The sequence below is a fragment of the Lytechinus variegatus genome, chromosome 2, assembly GCF_018143015.1.
Source record: "Lytechinus variegatus isolate NC3 chromosome 2, Lvar_3.0, whole genome shotgun sequence".
NCBI lineage: Eukaryota > Metazoa > Echinodermata > Echinoidea > Temnopleuroida > Toxopneustidae > Lytechinus > Lytechinus variegatus.
The window spans coordinates 17,462,502-17,485,031 of record NC_054741.1 but is presented as its reverse complement, the minus strand read 5'-3'; the positions used below and the strand labels follow the sequence as shown (position 1 = coordinate 17,485,031).

Here is a 22,530-nt window from a genome sequence, read left to right as displayed (position 1 = left end):
AATAATTACACTTGTTACCTTTAAAACAGCCCGTTAGGCCGGGTCGTCCATGCAATAAATGCCGTCACATCACTCCGTGCAAGCCTTGCAGGAGAGTTGCGGCCAATCATTAACAATTCACCCGTAACAACGTTTTGAGCATGTTTAAAACTTTTCTCCGTGCAAATGAGACTTGCATGCGCTTCTGCAGGCAACTGCGTGCGACCTGTAGGCGACCGGCGGGTAGCAAAAATAGTCACCCGCAATGCTTGCATGGAACGATGTGACGGGGTCTTAATGGCTTTGATGATGTGAGAAACTACCCAGTTCTCCTAAGACAACAAAAATGAACTGATCCCACCATAATGATTGATTTTGGTTGTTTCCTCCGTTGTGGTGCAACTTATTGGTGGATTTGAGGTGTGAGTCACATGACAAGTTTAAGCAAATGGCTCCAAACAGAAATAGGCCTACCTGAAAACTCTGAAAAACCATGGGAACAAATGATAAAGAAGTTTTTTTCACAAATTTTGATATTTTCCAATATTCTACTAGTAGGCAAAGACATTTTTTTAAAGAAAATGGGAATTAAAGGGTAAAAATAAGCTTTTCTTCTCCAAAAAACTGATATTGCCATATCTCACTGTAACAGACTGCAGGAACAACTTGAATCTTCTTCAGTTTTATTCATATGAATAAGTATTAGTGATAAGGGGTTAGGTATAATTTCCTATGACCTTCAAAAAAATTTCCCTCAGCAGTCTTAAACATTGGGAATATAATGTATAAGGTAAAAGGTGTAAGAAATGAAGAGCAAGGTGTTAGGTATTAAGTACAAGGTGTAAAGTGCATGACGTGATAGGTGAACATGATACATACAAAAATATATATTAAACAAGGGTACAGTACAAGCAGGAAGTTGTTAGGAAGGAGCGGGGTCAAGCTGCTTTCCTTTGATCCCATGCTTGACATCGCCGTTAAGTTATGCGCTAATCTGCGTCTGTTATCCAGCTGGTAAGATACTATAACGCATGAATAGTAAGTATTTCAAACTCATGCACCAGAACATTGTGTCTCGGCAATGATTTCTCATCAATGGACAAATGTGCAATGCATTTCATGAGCTTTTGTAATATCATATCATACCAACTTGTTCGGTGTGCTATTTCTAACACAAACCATTCATAAGCTTTACAATTTATATTGCGATTCAACAAATATTTTTATAAACTTTTAAACTGGTTCAAGGCTCCCAAAAATCACCTCAGCTGACTAACAGCGTGCCGCACGAAAGTTCAAAGACAAGTGGAATGCTACGAATCCCGTTGTTACACTTTAGATCCCATCAAAAACGTTTTGCATAAATTACAAGAGTTACGGCTCCATCCTAACAACTATCTGGTACAAGGTATGCCGTTTAGATGAAAGAGCTCACCTGACAGAATTTCCTCAGCATAGGAGCACATGCAGCAATGAGCTTTCTGTTCATCTGGACATCTTCAGCTTCTTCAACAGTGAAGTTACCAACGGCTTGCTTGCACTTCTCTACTAGTTCACCCAGATTGTCTTGGAGACACCGTAACTCCTGCAGAATTCAAGAAATTCATCATTGTTCCATGATTAAAAAATGTGTGTCTGGGGCTGATTGCATGAAAGGGTCTTTGTTTGTGTTTGTGTTGCCGATTCAATATGATGTGATGTTCGAGGGAAATTCAAAAAAATGTATCAAACTATGAAAATTACTTAATTAAATGAAATAATACATTATTTATAACCAACTTGTTTATGCTAATGGATGAATAAAATCATAATAAATCCTGAGTCTCTGTCCTCCTGACCTCATTCCATACAATGCAAATTTTTTATTCTATTATCATGAAAAATACAAGAAATCTGACAATTCTTGTGTAATAGCACTCATTGATAAGGATGGCATATATCTCAAATACCGGGTCCTTCATAGAGGATCTAACACCATCAGTCCTCTGGTTGCTTGCTTAAAAGTGGTAGCTCGAGCTAAAGCAGGGGTATAAGTATTTGTTTTACTTTGTATCCTCTGGCAAAAGCAACCCCCCCAGATCTCTGCCGTTGATTGTGTGATCAAGATGAAACTTGGCACACACGTCACCCTTGACGTAATCTCTACAATTCAGTTGTGAATTTTACCAAAATTATTCAAATTCGTTTTTAATCAATTCTTCGACTTTCCACTCAAGTGGACAAACATTTAAAAAAAAATCTGTACTGTAGTGGGGTTATGCTTGCCACAAACAGTTTCTATTTTATAATCACCGTTTATGGTCTTAAAAACATTAAAGGAGAATAAAACCTTAGGAAAGAGATAGCTTGTGTGAAAACAGAAAAATCAAAGAAACAGATCAACAAAAGTTCGAGAAATTCAGACAAATAATGAGAAAGTTATGAGCATTTGAATTTTGTGATCACTAATGCTATGGAGATCTTCACATTGGCAATGCGACAAAGATGTGTGATGTCACTTGTGAACAACACTCCCCATTACTTAAGTATATATTTCACTTTAAACTGCCTCTTTTATCACATCTATCAGTAGATCATGTGTTCTTTCTATAGGAGGGCATGTAATACAGATTTTTAAAGAATATATCATGGATACAAAGTTTGAATCAACATAAGAAAAAGCAAAGAGACATTTGGGGGTATTTTATAGTCCATCAAAGGGAAAGTTGTTCACATGTGACATCACACATCCTTGTCGCTTTGCCAATGGGAGGATCTCCATGGCATTAGTATAAATGGGAGATATCCTTCCTTTTCTTACCTCTCCTCTCTTGGTCTTTTCATTACACAGCTTGCCTAGATCGGCCCTACAGTTTTCTTCTATTCTTGGGTTGAGGTGAACGCTCACAGCCCTCTGGCGCAGAACACGGTGGACTTGGTCGGCACAGCGCGATTGCAGCTGAAATGCATAAGGAAATAATGTTCATGTGAAGGGGTGTCATACATGCTCTATTTATCTCCATCACTATCTCTCTCTCTTCTTGTTATTTGTTCAAGCTAATGGGTCTTCCTGTCTCTCTCCTATTGCCACAACTCCTCCTTCTCTCACCTTCTCTTATCTGCCTTCAGATACTGTCCCTCCCCTCTCTCTCTCTTTATCTATCTTCTTCTTTCAGTCTCTACCCTTGCCTTCCTTCCTTATTACGTCCTAGCCCTCTCTCTCTCCGGTCTTTCGTTTATTCAATCTACGAGTCTCTGACATATTTATTCAAATCTAGTATTTGTAATTATCATCACTTAAATATGTATACTGCACTCTTGCCATAATGCCTGAAGTGATTAGAATTTGTGTATGTTAAACATTTGCTCCGATGGAAAATATGCATGTTACGCCAAACATAACTAAATAAACTATCCTTATCTTCATATTATTCTGAACAAAAACTCCACTACTATCCTAACTCTAACCCGATGCCCTCAGAAACTGAAGCAAATGTCACAGGAGCAAAAGTTATGTCACCAAATATTTACCCCCACCCTTACTTTCTCTCCTTCCTATGTTCATTCTCTCCTTCCTATGTTCAGCCCCTCTCTGCCTATCTTTCTATCAAAAATGTATGAGTACCTCACATACTATTTTATAAACATAACATTGCTCATATAATCATTATTACTACTCATGAGTACTGCACTTTTGCCAGAATGTAATATCAAATGAAACAAAAATACATAAAATCAATATAGTACACTTTTATTCTTAATAAGAAGTTCGAGGAGCTTCAGAGCAAATAAGAGAAACATAATAATGTAAGAAAAATCATTACAATTTTAAACATATTTGTCAATGTTAAATATTTACCCCTCCCCCCAAACACTTTCTCTCAGCATTATTTTTTTTAAGATTTAAAATCTCTAATGTAAAAGCAGTGATGAAAATAAGTATTTTTCCCCAAAAAATCACAAACATTTAGGCATCTCTGTGAAAACGAGGGAGAGTATACCTACCGGGCTCTGGTGGTCATGGAGGTGACGATGAAGACAAGAAAATACAAGTCCACTGGGAGTTCCTTCTTTTCCATTCCACTTCTGCTCGTAGCAGTATATATTTGCATCAGATTCACAGTTTTTAAACAGGACAGGGTCAAGCCTTCACGGTCAGGGAAGATAACAAACACAGCAGTTTGAAATTGATGCAAATAATCATACTTTCTCATACTGCCTCTAACACTTTCTTTATCACAATTATAGCCATGTTGTCACATTCATAATGGGTCACTTCAATGCTGTCTTCTTTTTCTTTTATTTTTATTTGAATTTCAAACCAATATACTGGAAAAATTAGATATCAATCTCACTATATAAATATATTGCCTGAACTGAAAACATTATTGCCCGAGTAGTCAATATTACAAATATTTGTCATACCACATTAAAATGAACTTCTACTATTTTCTAATCAATGACTTTAATAATCCAACCAACATTCGCTTTATTATGGGTTGCTAAATTTGCTTATTAAATTTATTATCAAATTACAATGATTGCAATAACTCAAGGCTAATGTTTTAAAAAAATAACAGATGTCATTGAAAATCACTAATTGCACAAGGAAGCACTCCCTTTTACTCAGAATAGCGATTGCAGATTTTTCAAATTAACTTGCATGCCTGAAAGAAACCAAAATATAATGAAAACTCACCTGAAATTTCTGGAGATGAAATATTGTATTTCAAGAAGCTTCTCAGCACAGACATCCTTCATCTGATTATCTTCAATATTTTCCATCAAACAAGACAATGTTCTATGAAAGATAACAACAAAAGTGTAGAACCCATTTTTAGGCTTGTTAGGGTTTATTTTCATTGATATCTAATGCATAAAGCAAAGAAATAAAGAATGAAGAAAGGACTATAGAACTGATGATGATGAAATTATTATCATCACTGCTGCTGCTACCACTACTACTGCTGCTACTGCTACTACTACATTATCATCATTACTATTGCTACTTCTCCTATTACTTCTACCATCATTATCATCATCATCATCATCATCATCATCATCATCATCATCATCATCATCATCAGTATCATCACCACCATCATCATCATCCTCCTCCTCCTCCTCCTCATCACCATCACCATCATCATCATCACAATCATCATCATCATCATCACCATCTTCGTCATCATCACCATCTTCGTCATCATCACCATCTTCATCATCATCATCACCATCCTCATCATCATCATCATCGTCATCATCATCATTATTCAGACACTTACTCAGCATCTGACTTCTTGGGGCAGAGAGCATCCTTGGATTCCTTACAAGCTTTATGAAGAGCAGGGTCTATCCTGTAGTCTGAACCAGCATCCGCCTCCTCCACAAGCGTAGACAGCTAGGGAAGAAAGTCCACGCATTATTTATTTCGGGTCAAAGGTCATAAAACTCAATGAATAATTTCATTATCATTTTCATTGAGGTTCTTTACAGAGCTGTGCAAAACTTGCTATATATCACATCTTTATATGTAGCATTCAGAAAATAATGCAAAGCAAATTCTGATGCAATATGAAATTTATGTCGTGAATAAAATCTGTACAGCAGAATACATAGATTATTAACACACTAAGCCTTATACCTCAGATGACTCTTTGCAAAAGGTTTCATACAGAAAACAAACAAAGTTCATAGTTTAACATAAGCTTTCTGACACCATCCTGATCACTTGATTTCCAACAGGTGTATGCCTTTTTGATGCGAAAATTATCATAAAGAGTCAGGGAATAAGTTCAGTAGTTTATTTACCACTAAAGCATGGTACAAAAAATCCAGTTAATATCTAAGGACAAAGATAATTATATTTTGTGACAAATATTTTTTTCCCTCTCTATCTTCAGATCGAGGTAATTACAAACAAAAATGTGTACGTATTACAAACATTATAACAAAGTAAAGGTTCAATGCAAACAAAATTTGTTATCACAATCTTTTCCAAACTTGATTTTACATTAACCTAACCTTCCCAAATAATTTAAAATCAACCCATGAAAAATTGTGTTATCTTTCTTACCTTTAAATATACTTTTGATGTAATTTTGCAATTGCGAAAAAAATTAACATTTCATAAGATTGTATTTATCAACATTTAAAGTTAATTTGCTGTGAAATGCAGCAATTACATAACATCACGGTTGGGATGTGGGTGGGGCCTTTAAAGTGAGATGGGGTGTCAGCAGGTCAACTGCAATCACTTACCCCTTTTTTGCATTGAGGGGACATCTCTCCCTTCTTAGCCAGTGCCATGAGGCAATGGATAGTCTTGCCCTCTCGTCTCAACCCTCTGCATTGGTCCTCGATCTCGCTGGAACACGCCTTGACAAGCTCTGGGTTGATCATGTAGTCGGACATGATTTCCTTACGTGTGTCTGTCAACTCCGCCTGGCATTCTCCGGAGAATTTGGCTCCTAGAGGAAGACATTGAGGTGGTGAGTGTAGACTTAGGGTCAGGGGAGTGTGTACATCCTTCACTCGAGGTCTGAATATGCACCCTTAAGTCAATGCCAAAGACCAGGAGGTCTCTCTCATTAGATAGAAATAGTCATTTTTATTTGTGCAAGTCTTGTGTGAAGACTCACTTGTTGATTAAAGTTTCAATCAGGGTCTGCGCCTGCCGACTAGCGTCGGTAATTTTTATTTGAGCAGGGCCCCGAGATTATGCCATGGGTATAATGGGTGCGATCGACGGCCGAGATCATAAGGGGGGCTGAATCAGCCCCCCCCCCTCTGCAGTCTTCTTAGGTGCCGAAAAACTCAGTCTATTTATAGAGTTAATAGAGGTAGTTCATTAATTACTTGTTGGTACAGTGTCAGAGATAGTGACTTCAGATCGAGAAAAAAAGTGCTAATAATCCACAAGAGATTGCCTTTGAACATATAGAGATCAATACATATATATAAAGAAGAAAAGACCAAGAGCAAGAGGAAAACGGTGAAGAGGAAGAACCAAAGAGGAAGAGGGTGGAGAAGAGAAAGAGGCAAGACGGGAGGAAAAAAATCTGAAGAGGACGAGAAAGATTGAGATGACAAAAAAAGTAGAAATAAATAAGAGAAAGAATGAGAGAAAGAAAGAGAGGAAGATGGGAGAGGAAAGGAGTAATGAGGATGTGAACTGGAAAACAAGTTACCTCCTTTGCCAGCTTCTTCCAAGCAAAGCAAGATTTCAGCCAACTTAACCTCCTTAGTTTTGGCTGATGCTGGTAGTTCACCACAGGCAGCTTGTTCTATTTCTTTCCTGCATCGACGCTGTAGCCTGTAGTTCACCTTGTAATCCTGGGCGACCACCTTCTGCCTCGTAGTGAGTTTCTCTTTACACTGTAGATTTCAAAATTAAATCACATCAAGAGTTATGTTCACATGTGACTATCAGGGTTTGAATTCCTGAGGATTTGTAACTGTAAGAATTTAAAATCGATGGCTAATGCCTGAGTCAGGTTCACACAGAGTGCATATCCCTGAGGATAACTATCCCAGACTCTCTTCATCTTTCACTGCAAGTCTTGCAGTTGATCACTACCATGGTTTCAACAAACCAAAGTTAGTCAACTCATCCTTACAGCTGAATGGTTATATGTATCTTTTTGATGTATCACATCATAATCCATCCTAATTGAATTGAATCCTAACTTTCTGGTTGATTGTGTAACTTCACACTTGCAAAGTCTGTTTCCGTTTAAAGTAAAATAAAATCACCAGGTCCCTGTTGCATAAGAGTTACTACAATGGTAATTTTGCCATCCAATGATAACCGCCATGGTAACGGTGATCAACAGCCAATCAAAATCAAGGATTCCATGCAAGTTACCACTGCCAAGGAACAACGATAGCTTCTAGCAAGGTATTCTGAGAAGTAACCAAAGGCACTACAAGGGGGAGTCTGGACACTTTGGCAATTTTTTTAAAAATGCTCAATGCATTGGGTAAGTAAACCTCACACATCAGTGGCTGTGTTTAAAGCACATGGGGGCAATGACAAAGGGACTTCAGGAGAGAGGAAAAAGGGCTGTGCTTGGGGATAACTCCACCTCTCCTTTCCCATAAACCTATAAGATATATTCAACTCTAATTTTTATTAGAATTTTTTTGAAGGGAAAAAAAATCTTCCACCATTTCCCTTCATATGTTTCCTACACAACCCAAACTGGTGATACGCTATTATCTTACCTTACACTGTAGGGCGTTCTTCCTAAGTGTTTCATTACATGCTCTATTGACTGTCAAGTTTTCCCTTTGTAGTGTCTTTGATGTAACTTACTCATTTATTTCTTATTTTCTTCAACCCACAAAGGTACAATGTCTCCTTAAAGATACACATTTGCAGTTTCTCATTATCCTGAATGCTTGCTATCACACATGGAATATGGGACTGGAAAAAAAAATTGGGACTAATAAGACAATGTGATGAAAGCAACAAAATATCTTTTAAAATGCAAATTGGCAACGTTTCAGTAAATTTACTCCCTTATCATTAATTCAGGGTCATGTTATAACCATATTTAATTTTGTCAAAGTATGAAAGTCAATAGAAAATAAATGTTGCCAATTTGAGGAACCCAAAACAGATTGATTTTGAACTTATGGAAGCTGTGCAAATCTGTGGGTTATTAATCAAATAGTGTGAAATAAGTTTTGGAGGAAATTTCTGAGTTAATGATATGGTATGCTTACCTCTGTACTCATCTCTGGATTAAACTTGTGTTCCTTGAGACACTTGTAGATGTTGCCCTGCCCTGCATGAGTCTTGGCGCAGAATCTCTCCCGATCTTCCCGGCACGCAAAATAGAGAGACCTGTCCTCGTGGTAGTCGTTGGCGGAGAGCTCAGCAACGCGAAGGATCTGAAGCTTGCAGGCGCCCTCAAGTGACTGGATGTTTTTCTCCAAGCAATGGATAGTGCCGCCTTGAGAGTGAGGCAGTGGGGGCTGTAAGGGGTAAAAAGCAAACTTGACTCAATACCTACCAATTTGAGCGATCTGCTATACTGGCAACAAGCTAAATTACTCGACATTCACCACAAATATTTGACAGCACCTTTTCCAAAACAGACAATTCCCTGTTCACAGTGAACTAGTGATCTTCACACTTAATTTCAAGTGAATTTTGTAAAAAATAACCATTTGACACCATTTGGACATAAATCACCGTGATTAACAGGATTTATGACCAGCAGAGATTATAGAATGCCACTGGAAAATGCCTTATGGGGAAACTCACTATTTCACTTTCTCTGGTCTTACAGTTGGCTAAGCAGGCTTGGCCAAGGAAATTCTCAATGGTGCACAGAGTTTGCTTACCCCCTGAAGATGCCTCTATTACAGGTATTTCTAATGCTCTACACAAAGTCTGAAGTCGGCAAATAATCATCCACTCAATGAAAACCGTCGGCCTTTAAAGACAACTCCCACACCCATACCCTAAATAAAATTCTCTATCCTCACTGAAACTACGTAAAACCATTATCCGTACCTTGTTTTGCGGAGGAGTCCCATCTTCGTTGACAACACCACACTTAAAATGTTCAATGTCTCCTTTGCAGGTATCAAAGAAACCGGAGATGAGCCTGTAGTCGCTGAAGATGATCTGTTTCATTCTGTTGAGGTACTGGGTACACTGGTCATTGCCGATATCTTCCAGGTGGTCAAGGAGACACGGAAGAACCTGACCCTTGCCGCTCTCAAGCTCTTTGCAGTCTTTTAACTGTGTATTTCACAACATAAACAAAATAACAGTAACTGATCTTCTACAGAAATAGAAATAATAGAAGTGCTAAATATCATGGTAGAAGAGGAAAGGAGGTGGAGACAGCAGAGGAAAAATTGGAAGAGGAGGAGGGAGAGGAAGGGGTGGAGGGGGAGGAGAAGAACAAAAAAAAGAGGAAGGCAGGAGGGACAGCGGAAACAGAGGATGATGATGAGGTGGAAGGGGGAAGAGGAGATGGGAGAGGAAGAGAATGCAATGGAGGCAGAGGAGGGGGAGAACTAGCCTAGGAGCAAGAGAAGGCAGCGGAGACAGAGGAGGAGAAAGAGGTAGAGGGGGATGGGGAGGAGGAGGAAGGGGAAGAGGAGAAGGAGTAAGACATTAAGGAGAAGAGAAGACATTAGACATACATCCAATAATGCTACATGTAGTTTGAACTCTGAGACCTAAACATGCAAGTTTGGATATTTAAATGCCTTACCTACAAAAGTGGGTTCATGCAATTTTGTTAATATGGTTTTTCATTTATAATTATATACTGCTCCTTTTATGTATACTTCACAATACAACTTTCTCAGAGTATCCTTTTAACATCCTCAATCATACACACATGAATTATTAAAACATGTTTCAAAACAATCATTTTTATGGAAACTTAAATGCAACCATAATTACCTTTCCCAAGTCCTCTCTGCATACTTCAGATGCAGCGTTGTCAAAACGGTAATCCATCGTCAAATTCCTCTTATAATTCCAAAGGAACTGGAGAAAAATGAAAATTGAATGAAATAGTTGATAGCTTTTAAACACCTGATTCTGCAACAAAAAACAATGATTTCATGAGGAAGTCTAAAATTGTCACAATACAATGATAAATCAAATTAATGATATATAAGCTGAAAATGACAACAATGAAGATAAATGTAACCAACATAGATAAGCATATGGTGCATTGTTATTGCTAAAGCCCCTATCACATTTATTCAGAATCAGCAGGAATCAAGCTGAAGCTGGAACAAAAAAATGTTTTAAAATCTAGAAATTTTGGGGAGGAACTTTATGGATTCATCAAACTGGAGTTAAAATTCAGTCAATTGACCAGGTGAATCATCATACACTAGTCAAAATAAACCGATTGATGATTAGTGCTACATTCTTGGACATTCTAGGCGCATTCTAAATATTTTGACTGCATTCAAAATATTTTTGTACTTTCTTTTGGCCGTCCCAAAGGTTTTGGTCATGTTCAAAACATTTGAGGGGTATATATTTAAATGACCAACTGGTGATCGAACAATAGTCCTTTTATTCCGGCCAATTCTGCTTGATTTGGAATAAGTGTGATGGGGCTTTAAAAAAACTCTGACATCTGACTGAAATGCCATGCTTGTTGAGTCAATGTCTCCTTTTCTAACGGAATCACTTGGCACATTTTTTTTCCATTAATACATAAACAATTTGGTTGTCATTTTACGGTATTCTATAAATACTGTAGAAGCCAATATATTTTGCCACACAGATGAAAGTTTCCTCACAAACTCATCAATCATGCAAAAGCTCTTGTTTGCAGCAACAACAATGAATAGATACCAGTATTTTTAATTTTTACAATGAATAGACATTTTAACTTTTGTATTTATTTCAATCTTTTTATTTATTTATCTGTATGAGTGGGGGCATTGTGGTCTAATGGTTAAGACACTCGTCTTTCAATCTGCGGGACGTGGCTTCAGTTCCCAGTTGAGTTTTCCTTCAGCAAAAAGTTTACCCATTGGGCTGTACTCAACTCAGGTGAGGTAAATGGGTACCAGCTCGAAGTACTTCCTCAAAAAGCTGTGATTACCGGAATCGGTAGACTAGCTTAATAGCTGGGGTAATATAGAAGTGCCTTGAGCAACTGAACAAGGTGGATACATGTATGTGTGCTATATAAATCCTGCATTACTATTTATTGTAAAATCCTTGAGTTAATTTAAAGTGTTGTACACATGGAGAACACTGTTTTTTTCTTCCATTATCTACATGCGAGAATGTTGTTAACTGTTAATACTTCCATTATCATGTACAAAGGCTTTTTCTTCTTGGATTGATAATGTGATAATTATTGCTCAAACGCTAAAAAATAATTCCATGTTTTTATAAAATTGTACTCTTTTGTCGAGAAGTGACGAGAGGAACATATGAGGTATAAAGGCAATACAAAATATACCTTCATACATGTCATGTAGGAACCAATGTCATTGTTTTTATGTTGACTTCCAACCCTTCAGAGGCCATCAAGATTTACCAAAGGTAAAATGCACATACAATGAACAAATATTGGTATTTATAAATATCATTATTTCCATCCTTTCTTGTTGAGCTAAAAACGGAAGCATTTTTTTAAATCACAAATCAGTCAAGCTCGAAACTGCATTCAATAGCAAAAATGTTGAACTATGCTTTTGCATTATTATCTCTTTAAGGCTCAGTGGTGTATTGTATGATCTCAAAGTCATAAGGGTGTATGGCAAAGACTGTGTACACGTGGACAATGAACTGTGCATACAATATCGACATGTGTTTAATTGGAGTTCAAATCCAAATGATTTGTAATGATTTGGAACTCATTTTCACTTAAAATTCTTGCTTGATAAGGGATCTGTATCACACAGGCTTCCAATCAATATGCAAGGGCTTGTTGCCAATTTGCCCCTGAATCCCATCCCCTATTTTACTACATAAGAGCCCCTAAGACTCCCATAAGGTCCAATGTAAAACATGTAGCTAATTTGGGCAGGTGAGCTAAAAGGCTGCCCTTAAAACTAAAAGTAATTAATTTTGCACCTGCTATGTTCTATCAAGATCATTCATGTGTTTGCATTGGGTTCAACTAAATCAATATCCCATAAAACAAATAACATTTCTGTTATTCTGATAAAAAGTCCTTATAAAATTGTTATCCAAGGTTACAAACAGTACAAGTATTAGAATAATACATAACACATGAAAAGTGTTTTTTAAAAAAAGAAGATAAACTACATGATTTTGCCTTTATGAGGCTCTTTTCAGAACTTTGAGGGCATTTTCACTCTTGTCACTTCATTTATTCCTTGAAAAAAAACCCTAGAATTTATGCTTATTCAATGAATAATGATTCAATGAATACCAATTCTACAAATATTCATAATAATTTTAAAAAAATATTTTCCACAACTACTGGATGGTTACGGTTAGTTCCAGGGCCCACAAACATACTTTTCTTCAATGAATTTAAAATTGTGTATATTACGCTACATATACTCACATGGTTGCAGTCTGCTGATATATCATTATCTGCCTGTAAAGCAAAATAAAAGAGAAGAAAAGGATAGAATAAGTATTGAGTGCAGACATGAGCTACATGTACATGTAACTTTTCATTGAAACATTTGAAAAGAAATCTGTTTCAACTTTTATTCAAACTAAAAATTAAATTCAGCATCAAGATAATATTGTACGTCAATTCATGAAAATATATTTTGGAGTTGTTCACTGGAAACTGTACATGCCTCTCCTGACAGAAATTCCATTGTTCCATAGTACAACAAACTACAGAACTGAAAATAAGTATTACATATATGTGCATTTTTAATAATTGCCTTTATATAAATTGGAAAATAATATACATGTACAATTAGGCATAAACAAGGAGACCCTTGGTTGATACATCAGAGAGTTTATGACTATGTCTGTTTGATGATTAAACTACAAAATAAATAAAATTTCTCCATGTAGTCAGAATTTACATGAATTTAAACTTCAATCATTAATCAGATTATTTGGCTGAAAGAAGCCTTTGTGTACAAATGGTTCCGGTGGGACAATAAAAAGCGTATGACATTTTCATTTATTTTGTATTTTTATTATCATATGACAGATTTTGAAGTCAGTATATCATTGGCCTGGTTCTAACTGTAAGTAACCAGGCTAATAATACATTGACTTAATTGGGGCTAATTATGTATTCATAGGTCATATCTAAGACCCCACGGTCCAATTCCCACCAAATTTGGGTAGTGGGGGAATTTTATCATGCTCTACCAAAATATGGTAACAAAAATCCTGATATGCAAAAAGTGAAAATTGATAACGTCATACTTCGGTACTCTACACACACATCAACTACAGGGACTTTAGTTTATGCTAATATTCAGAACACATTCTTGGGTACAATGTAAAAAGTTGTTCAGAAAACTATTAAAGACTACTCTTTACTTCATTGCAGTTTGTTTGTAACTGTGGAAAAGGATTTTCCATCAACATTTTATTGATCATGTTGTTTGTTTTAATACTAAGATAGAGGCTTTTGTCTAGAAGCTCTGACTGACTGAGACACTGAAATGTTATGAATACATGTATGTGCAAATTGTGGAGTATAATTATACTTTCTGGATGGTTTGCGATTTACTGATGAACAACAAATTACTGTTCTTATATGTGTTTCTATGAGTTACAAAGAATTTAATTGTTTTTGGTGGGTTTTTTTAAGAGGAAGGTCAATCACTTCATTTCTTCTAGATCTTTAAAATTAAGGCATCATAAGAGCTATAAAATTGAGGGAAATAAGGCAAAGTGTTGCTATATAACCTAAAACCCAAGTCAATTTAATGACAAAGATAATTACACAACTCCTAGCCTAAGCTCTCCTTCGGATACTCTTTCTTTTTCTCCCTTTTTTCCAATACTAAAAAATTACACCCGCACCCAAGTAGGTCTGCGGGCACAGACCCTGATTGAAACTTCTCACCATGCAATGACTAACAACGAAACGTGCTGTTTCGAACGAGAGGGCTTCAGTACACAAGGCATTATAGGCTGCACATTCAGACCCGTACATTAACTCGAGTGAAGGGTTTGCACAGCAGACTACCCCCTCCCCCAGCAATGCCCTTTACTGTGCCTTTTCATCTCTTGAAAAGGCCCTATTCATCAACTTTCAGTGAATTTGAACAAACATGAATCATTCACTGAGTTATGATGCTTAAAAACAAACGACTCGAGTAAATAAAAAAAATTGTGCACGTCTCTGAATCTCCTTTTTCTTATTGCCAACAATACACAGAGTTTTCCTTTTGGGACATACAGGATGTTTGCATGCATGCATACTGTACATGAAGACCTACAATTTATGCACTTTTGCATACTTTGGTGTGGAAGACGCCTCTGTTCATTTGATTTGCTTCTCTTCTCCCTCTCACGCATAACTAGCTAGAGTGCTTTCAGCCATATTGGGCAAACAAGGGGTTTCACACCTGCCCTGTCAGAAAAAAGTACACATAATGTACATGTACCTGGGGTCTTTCACAATCCATGAAGGAATTATTAAAGTTCAATGCACAATCTCCTTGGTTTAATACACTGTAGCACGTTTCCCCATGCATGATTTGACTGATGCAGTGATGCATATTAGACTATAAACAAACTAATATTTAAGTCTGACTTTGACTTTTATAATCAAATGAAATCTTTGAAAAAGCACCCTTGGTAATATTGTCCTTAATAGCAATTTTACCCATGAGTAGCAGATATACTGCCCACTGGTGTGGAAAGAACGTACTGTACATAGAGCCCTAATTATACACACAAAAGGAAATTTCCACAAGTACATGTATTAAATATTGTAACTTAGAAATATTTACATACAATGTAGTATTAAAAAAAATTCTCCAAGCATGAATGCACATTACCTTTTATGAGAGGCAAAAGAATAGTGGACAAAAATGCCAAAGTACAGTACTGTACATTATTGCAGACTCATACTACAAAAACATTATACGGCTTTAATAAAAAGGAGTGAATGGGACATTCATCACAATCAGGTATTTTAAGGTCTGAACAAGTTCTTGTGGGTACTTTTCTGAATGGGGAGGTGCGAACACACCTACATATATAGTGTATAGTTTTTAAACTGAACTGATGACTGCACAGTACATCTCTATATCCCTTTAAATGTACTTTTTTGTCTTTTTTTCAACACCATATATTGTACACTATACATTCGCAACATTGGAAGTGTTTTTGTTTTTTATTCCATTTGCACATGAACATGTTGGCCTATAGAGAGAAAAATAACCCTATTTTCCTACACATGTTTTTCTTTTGCTTTTCTTCCCCCTTTCGCATCCGACAACCAATTTCACTGCCAAGTTGAAAATAGAGGTACATTTTCTACATAGAACAATATAAATACTAGACTGGTTGCTATTTTTATGGAAACTGAGCTATAAAGGAGGATTCAAGTATGCACTTCCTGACATACCAACATACATGTACATATCTTTGGCAGTCATCCGAACAGTTGTATCATACATACAACGGTAAAATCGACTTGTTGGAAAGACCAAAAAGACAATTGCTTGACATTGGTATTCTTATTTTTACACAAAACTAAGGATCAGAGAAAACATCGCAAAAGAGCTACATTCTTGAAATTTTGGTTTAAGCGGCTTAAATTTTCCCTGTACAAAAACGCCATAGGGAAAAAGTGATACAACGTTTTGACTGACCGCAATTCCAATGCACGTGATCAGTGAAAATGTTGTAGCGCTTTTCACATGCAAAGTCAATGTAGTGCCCATTACGATACAACGGTTTGGCTGACCATGTGCATCGAAATCGCGGTCAGTCAAAACGTTGTATCGCCCTCTTACAGTAGGCCTACACGTTTCAAATGGGATTTGCGCATTTTATTGAAAATTTGTATGGCATCGTCGTGAAAATTCTCTTATATCTCAAAAATCTCAAAATAGATTTTTTTTGGGGGGGACCAAAATTGACTGATAAGATGGTTCAGATGAATGCCGATGATATCTCTAATTAAATGTATAATCCATTGAATTGACAACCTCCCCACCCCCTGTAAAATCTGACACGAGCTGTCCAGTGTTTTGAAACTGAATGAATTGATATGAAATGTTCATAGAATTTCAGATGTTTTCACCAATCTAAATACCTAATTCCAATCACCAAACCCTACATGTACATGTAAGTATAAAGATCAAAGATAATTCAGTTGAATACAGAAATTTGTCTGATACTAGATAGTAATGTGATATTTGGTGGAACACTGCGATAAGAAATAGGCCTACATGCAGTATGCACTGACTACCTCAAAACAAATTTTTGCACTATGCACAAAAAACGAAAATTATACAGTAAGGAGCAAAGCAAAACTTGCCAGATCTTTTCATATTTTTTCTCATCATATTTCAATAAATATGAGTAATTCATGTAAAATGTAAATGATCATATTCCAATACATGAATGAGTGCATGGAGATCCAGCATTTATTAGCCCCCTCCCCCCTTAAAAGGGGGAATGACGACAACATCCACTCGGCCCATGATTTGAAATGAAATTGGTGGTATGATTTACACCAAAAGTAGGACACAACCAAATTACATTCTCATTTTTCACCTTGATGGAGGATGAAACTTCACAACCTCCCAACACTTGGTACTTGAACAAATGCAATATCCTCAAAGACTCATTTTTCTTTTATTGGCAAAGCAAATACTGTGATAGATAAGCCAGTGTACCGGAATGGCTCACTTATGATCTTATTTCGCTTTTAAAATAGCACTTCCAGCCCTTACTTTACATACTTATTGATCTGATATCATAAAAGCTATACAGAGATTACATGTACAGTATGTTTAGACCATACAATGCTTCAATGAAATGGTTTACAAAAACAAAATATGCAGACATTTTCATTTTGATCTGCCACCCGATATCAATTTTTTGTTTCATGTAAAATTGCAAAATTCTATCCACATGCATGTACATGTAATTATTTTTATTACCTTCACATAAAGGCATACACATACACATTCATATCATTAACAGTATTGTACATATATTAACGAATTAACGAATAGCAACATTTCGAAAATTTACCAGATATCCTAATCCTATAAGTACAAGTTGTAGAATAAGTGCTCAATGTGTTAAAATATAAAATAAAATCATTACCAAGACTAGAGAAGGTAACAAATACATGTATCTGATAAATATAAATTCATTAAAAAAAATTAAATGGCCACCGTAGGTTTAGACTTCAGACTGGCATCAAATCAGTGTTTTTGATTTTCTTTCTTACAGAGCAGCAAAATAATAAAGAGATAGCCCCCAAAATTCAGAAATTGTCCAAATGTGGCAAAAACGCAACTAAAAAATAGAAAATATTTCCCATACTGCAATGGAGGTGAAATAAAATCTATTGATCATTACCATTTTCAAGAAAAAAATATCAATGGCTCATCTACATGTATGTACATGTAGGATTAAGCAAGAGATTGTGATAGAGAATTTAGTATGACATGGGGAAGCCTTCATTGATCACTCTAATAACTGATCACTGCATTGGATAAAATCACCTTACACTAGGATCAGAGAGGATGTCTTGTCAAGGATAGCCTAGCCCAATGTACACAACATGGTACAGTACCTGTTGTACATTCACACATGAATAAAAATTAATAATATCCTTTCAAGTGAAGTCATTGGCCCGTATTCTGAACTCGGGTTGATCCAAACTCAGTGGTTTAAATATGGGTTGCCAACTGTATCTAAAAAAATCTTTAAAAGTAGGGATTCTATTTGACAGCACATTCTTTAAAAAAAATTCTTTTATAATGATTTTCCGGTAGTCTAAACTTATGTCCCATTCCCTTTTTATTCAAATATTTAAAGATACAGTATCATTAATGCATGTGGATGTACACACCTCAATAAGTTCATATTAGAACAATAAAGCATGTTATTTCAAGAAGAACATACATGTACATTTCATGCAAACATGGCAAGCCCTGCCTTGTAGAAGCCAACAACAAAATGCTAATTGATGGTCTTATCATACAGATACTGTCAATGTCATTCACCATGGAATGGATAGCCAGTGTATCCTACAAAGCTGTGAGACATCATGACTTTCAAATGAACTTGTCACCAAGGCAGATCTGTCAGTCAGGTTAATAGGCATTCATGTACATGTATGGGATTGTAGTCTCGATCTTGAGCCCCTTTGGAACTAATTTGACACCTAAAGATCGCGTTCTTTGGCAAGGCATTTACCTACATTTGCCACTCTCAACCCAGGTATAGTAAATGGATGTACAAATGATTGCGCACCTACATGTACGCAGCCCAGCTAAAGCCAGGGTAAATACTGTATATTCATGTTGAGCAGGGCTCACTAGGAGAACGCTTTTTGAACAAAAATGTATCCGTCCTATATACCCAATGATTATACGTACCTGTATGTACATTACTATGTAGAACTTTTTGTCTCCTGTTTGTCACCCATTGCAAACTTTGAACCATTGCACAAATTAAAATATTCAGTTTGTGTTGTAAAGTACATGTAGCTCAGAAACTAATGACCTTCGGTAAAAATAAATATTTTGGAAATGTATTCCAGGACCTTGTATTCATTATTATAAAAAGGGGGGGGAGAATTCTTGACTGAATTAATACTGTTGATAACAGATTGCATAACTTCCCCCATTACAAGTTCACATGCAGTTTGAAGGGTGAAGCTGACGTCATAAATACAAAAACAAAACAATTATTTTGAAGTAAATCTAATTGGATCCAAACACTGGAACACATGTACACAGCTTCACTCAAATGAGCAAATAGTATTTTGAATGATACATATAAATACAACAAGTCAACCTTGATACGAATTTTGCATGTTTTAGTACCCATACAATGTAGGCTCGCATGCAACAAGCTCAAAGGGTTCAGCAATACAGGGGAACATCTCTTTTATAGGATCTGTTTCTAATACAGAATTTTTATACTTTAATTCTCCTAGAGCCAAATTAAAAGCAGCTCGCAAATTTGACAGGTAAGCTTTAGAGTAATTATTCCCAGCTGCCTTCAACTTATGTCTTTGCTCCACATACTCAAATCATAGAGCCATAGAGCTATTACAGAAGGAGAACCATCTTCCAATTCCTCTCAGTGTTAATCCTTTGTTATCGCTTCCTTCGGGCGAAGGAAGGATATCTAATATCAATTGGCGAGCCACCAGGCGAAAGTTAGAGCTCGCTTACATAACGTGATAAGCCCGCTCGTAAAATCTGAGGTCAGAGATTTTTTGAAGGTCCCTGCATGGCACCACCGTAAATGACGTTCTCCCACATAACTTCCCTTCGAGCTCTGTTTTTTTTTTCAAAATTGAAACACAACTTGCTGTTCTTCCAACATCCATATCTCTTTGTATGGATTCCTGATGTACGTCTTTTATGTATGGTTGAACTTCTGAGATGATCCCCTTTGCATACATACCAAATACGTTACAATCTGATTCAACCAAGCCATGGTACGTACGGAGAAAGTTGGTTATTAGTCATTTATGTATGTCTTTCTTGCTTTATTTAAACCTTCTCCTGTGCGCTCCTGTCTTAAAAATTGCAATGAGGGGGAAAGCATACTTCAAGGTTGATTCAGATTGTAAGATTATTTGTTGGTCGTGTATGCCTTGAAAATATAACGACGAATCTACAAGGCATTTCTACATGTACGTCGATTGATGCATCATCGAGTATCTTCCGGTGCCCCACATATATTCCTATTTGTGTAAGTTGAAGGTGAGTGTGATGCTTGAGCTCACGCGCTCAGCTCATTCACACAATACAGGCCTCAGCTCCGGACCGTTTCGGAAAAATACTAGAATTGACGCACTTGAAGAGATAGATTTAGACCTAACTTTTATGATATTTCGTTGATTATGATCTGTAAATTGTATTTATATTAATACATTACCCAATAGGTCCGAATGATGGCATTTTAAATTGCATTCGATCAACTTTCCCTATCTGACTTAGGGCTGATTTACGGGCAGCATGTGCCTGTGTGAAAGTGCCGTGATGGACCACCCTACTGTGAGAAGATTAGCGGTGCCGCGCATGGGGCAATGCATTCGTGAGAGTCAGTCCTCCTTCTGTAATAGCTCTATGCTCAAATTGACAAGATTTTTTGCCAGTCAATCAGTTTGCTGCGCAGAACCTTTTCTCAAGGAAAGTGGTCTGTGGCTTGTGTACACAAGGTCCTCCATGCCCCCCCCCCCATCCCATAACATAAAGCATTGGGATTGATTATGAGAATTATATTTACGTTTGGTCATACAAAATAATCCATATTAATCAAACATAGAAATCAGCCCATCAATCAATTCCTAAGCTTTATGTCACAAGGTCTCAAAATTGAAACGCCCTTTTCTTCTCCTTCTCTCAGTTTAAAAGAGAAATGCCAGTAGGTGCAGTAAACACTGATTTCGTGAGAAAGTCTGTAAAACGAGGCTTCATTGTCAAGAATATCATCGATGATCTATCATCTAGATCTGGTACAGTTACATAAACTGAACTTTGTGAAATCTTGAAATCTACCCTGAAAAATGTTAACACGGAAGATCACCAACACAGATAGGCACACGTGGGACAGTGTATTATTATTGCTGGAATAAAGACCCAATGGAAGTGACAGAATCCACGCTTATGTTGCTTATTTCTCAGCAATTACACAATTTCTCCCAGAATCCTTTGGCACATATTTTTTATTCATACAAACAGACACTTGGGTGGTCATTATATTAGATTCTGTAAAAAGTCATTTTGAGATCATTACCAAAACTGGAACTTATCTTTAAAAGCAACAATCAAAGCTGACTTGTTGCATTTCTGCTAGTCTTGTCTTTCTTATGACCCATTTGTTCAATCAGGGTCTATGCCTGCAGACTACCACTCAATCTAATGAAGCTATCAATCTTTAATAAGTTGCGGGGATATTCATTCATCCATTAGTCACAAAAGTAACAATACTACATGTATAATATGCTATTTTCATTTTCATCAAGATCATTCTCAATTAGCTTCCATGCAATTGCCATGAGTTCACGCAGAACACATGATGAGCAGGCTGCTGCAAATATGGGAATGCATGATTCATTAAATTAATAGGATTAATTAAAAGAAAAATACATGTGTACATATATGTAGTACTGTACATTGCATATTAGTGTATTACACTTGAGACAATTACCAGTAATTAATGAATCTATGTAAAAAAAAAACATAAATCTATGATGATAAAGCTAAACTTATTAAACAAAGATGGATCAAGTGATGCATGCACTTTCAGTTTCAAAGCTACTTTGCTAAAATGTAGAGATGTTTACCATGTTGCGCCCCCCCCCCCCCTCAAATTTGTTGGCTCATAATGCTACCGGACCCTTCCTACTTGTTCATGTGTATTTCTGGCTCTCTCTTTTTTTTTATTCTTTGTTCATGAGGAAATAGGTAATCTTGAATAAGTAGCCTTTGTCTCGTTTGTGTCTTAGACTACATTGTGTAGCTATAAATAACTAAAAAGGTTACACTGTAGACACTGAATTAGTTTGAGAAGTTTTACCAGAACTGATTGGCAATTGAGATCATTCCATAAATACATGAACCTGTATGTGTTTCACTGCTACACAATTCCAAATAGTACAAAAATTACCATTCCACCATCCCCACACATGCATAATGCAAACCTGTCTATAACATTGCAGTGAAGGGGCAAATGAAATATGGACATTTTAATATTGCATGGAAGATGAATGCAAATTGCAACCACATGACAAAAAAAGGTCAATGGATTCAATGCCAATGGGATGAATAAAATTATTCTGTTGATAACGTGGCAAACTGCATTCAGGCGTATCCAGTGAATATGGAGCTCAAAGTACACGTACACAGCGTAACACGAGGGGAGATCACATGCACAGTCAAATGACTACAAATAAC

The 22,530-nt window shown here is 36.5% G+C and overlaps 1 protein-coding gene across 2 annotated transcripts in view; it reads right to left on the bottom strand.

Annotated features, from left to right (window-relative positions):
• LOC121407468 (Golgi apparatus protein 1-like) overlaps positions 1 to 22,530 on the bottom strand; it is a 48,059-nt gene that overhangs the window by 16,119 nt on the left and 9,410 nt on the right. Inside the window, exons 2-13 of one of the 2 annotated variants that reach the window (XM_041598554.1) lie at positions 13,002 to 13,034; positions 10,391 to 10,477; positions 9,485 to 9,715; positions 8,689 to 8,940; positions 7,149 to 7,335; positions 6,220 to 6,428; positions 5,244 to 5,359; positions 4,658 to 4,759; positions 3,964 to 4,105; positions 2,780 to 2,917; positions 1,415 to 1,564; positions 454 to 462 (exon numbers count right to left, since the gene is read on the bottom strand). In XM_041598554.1, the coding sequence (XP_041454488.1) occupies positions 454 to 462; positions 1,415 to 1,564; positions 2,780 to 2,917; positions 3,964 to 4,105; positions 4,658 to 4,759; positions 5,244 to 5,359; positions 6,220 to 6,428; positions 7,149 to 7,335; positions 8,689 to 8,940; positions 9,485 to 9,715; positions 10,391 to 10,477; positions 13,002 to 13,034 (1,656 nt within the window). The remainder of the gene's footprint in view (positions 1 to 453; positions 463 to 1,414; positions 1,565 to 2,779; positions 2,918 to 3,963; positions 4,106 to 4,657; positions 4,760 to 5,243; positions 5,360 to 6,219; positions 6,429 to 7,148; positions 7,336 to 8,688; positions 8,941 to 9,484; positions 9,716 to 10,390; positions 10,478 to 13,001; positions 13,035 to 22,530) is intronic. The other variant, XM_041598555.1, reaches the window with a different exon arrangement.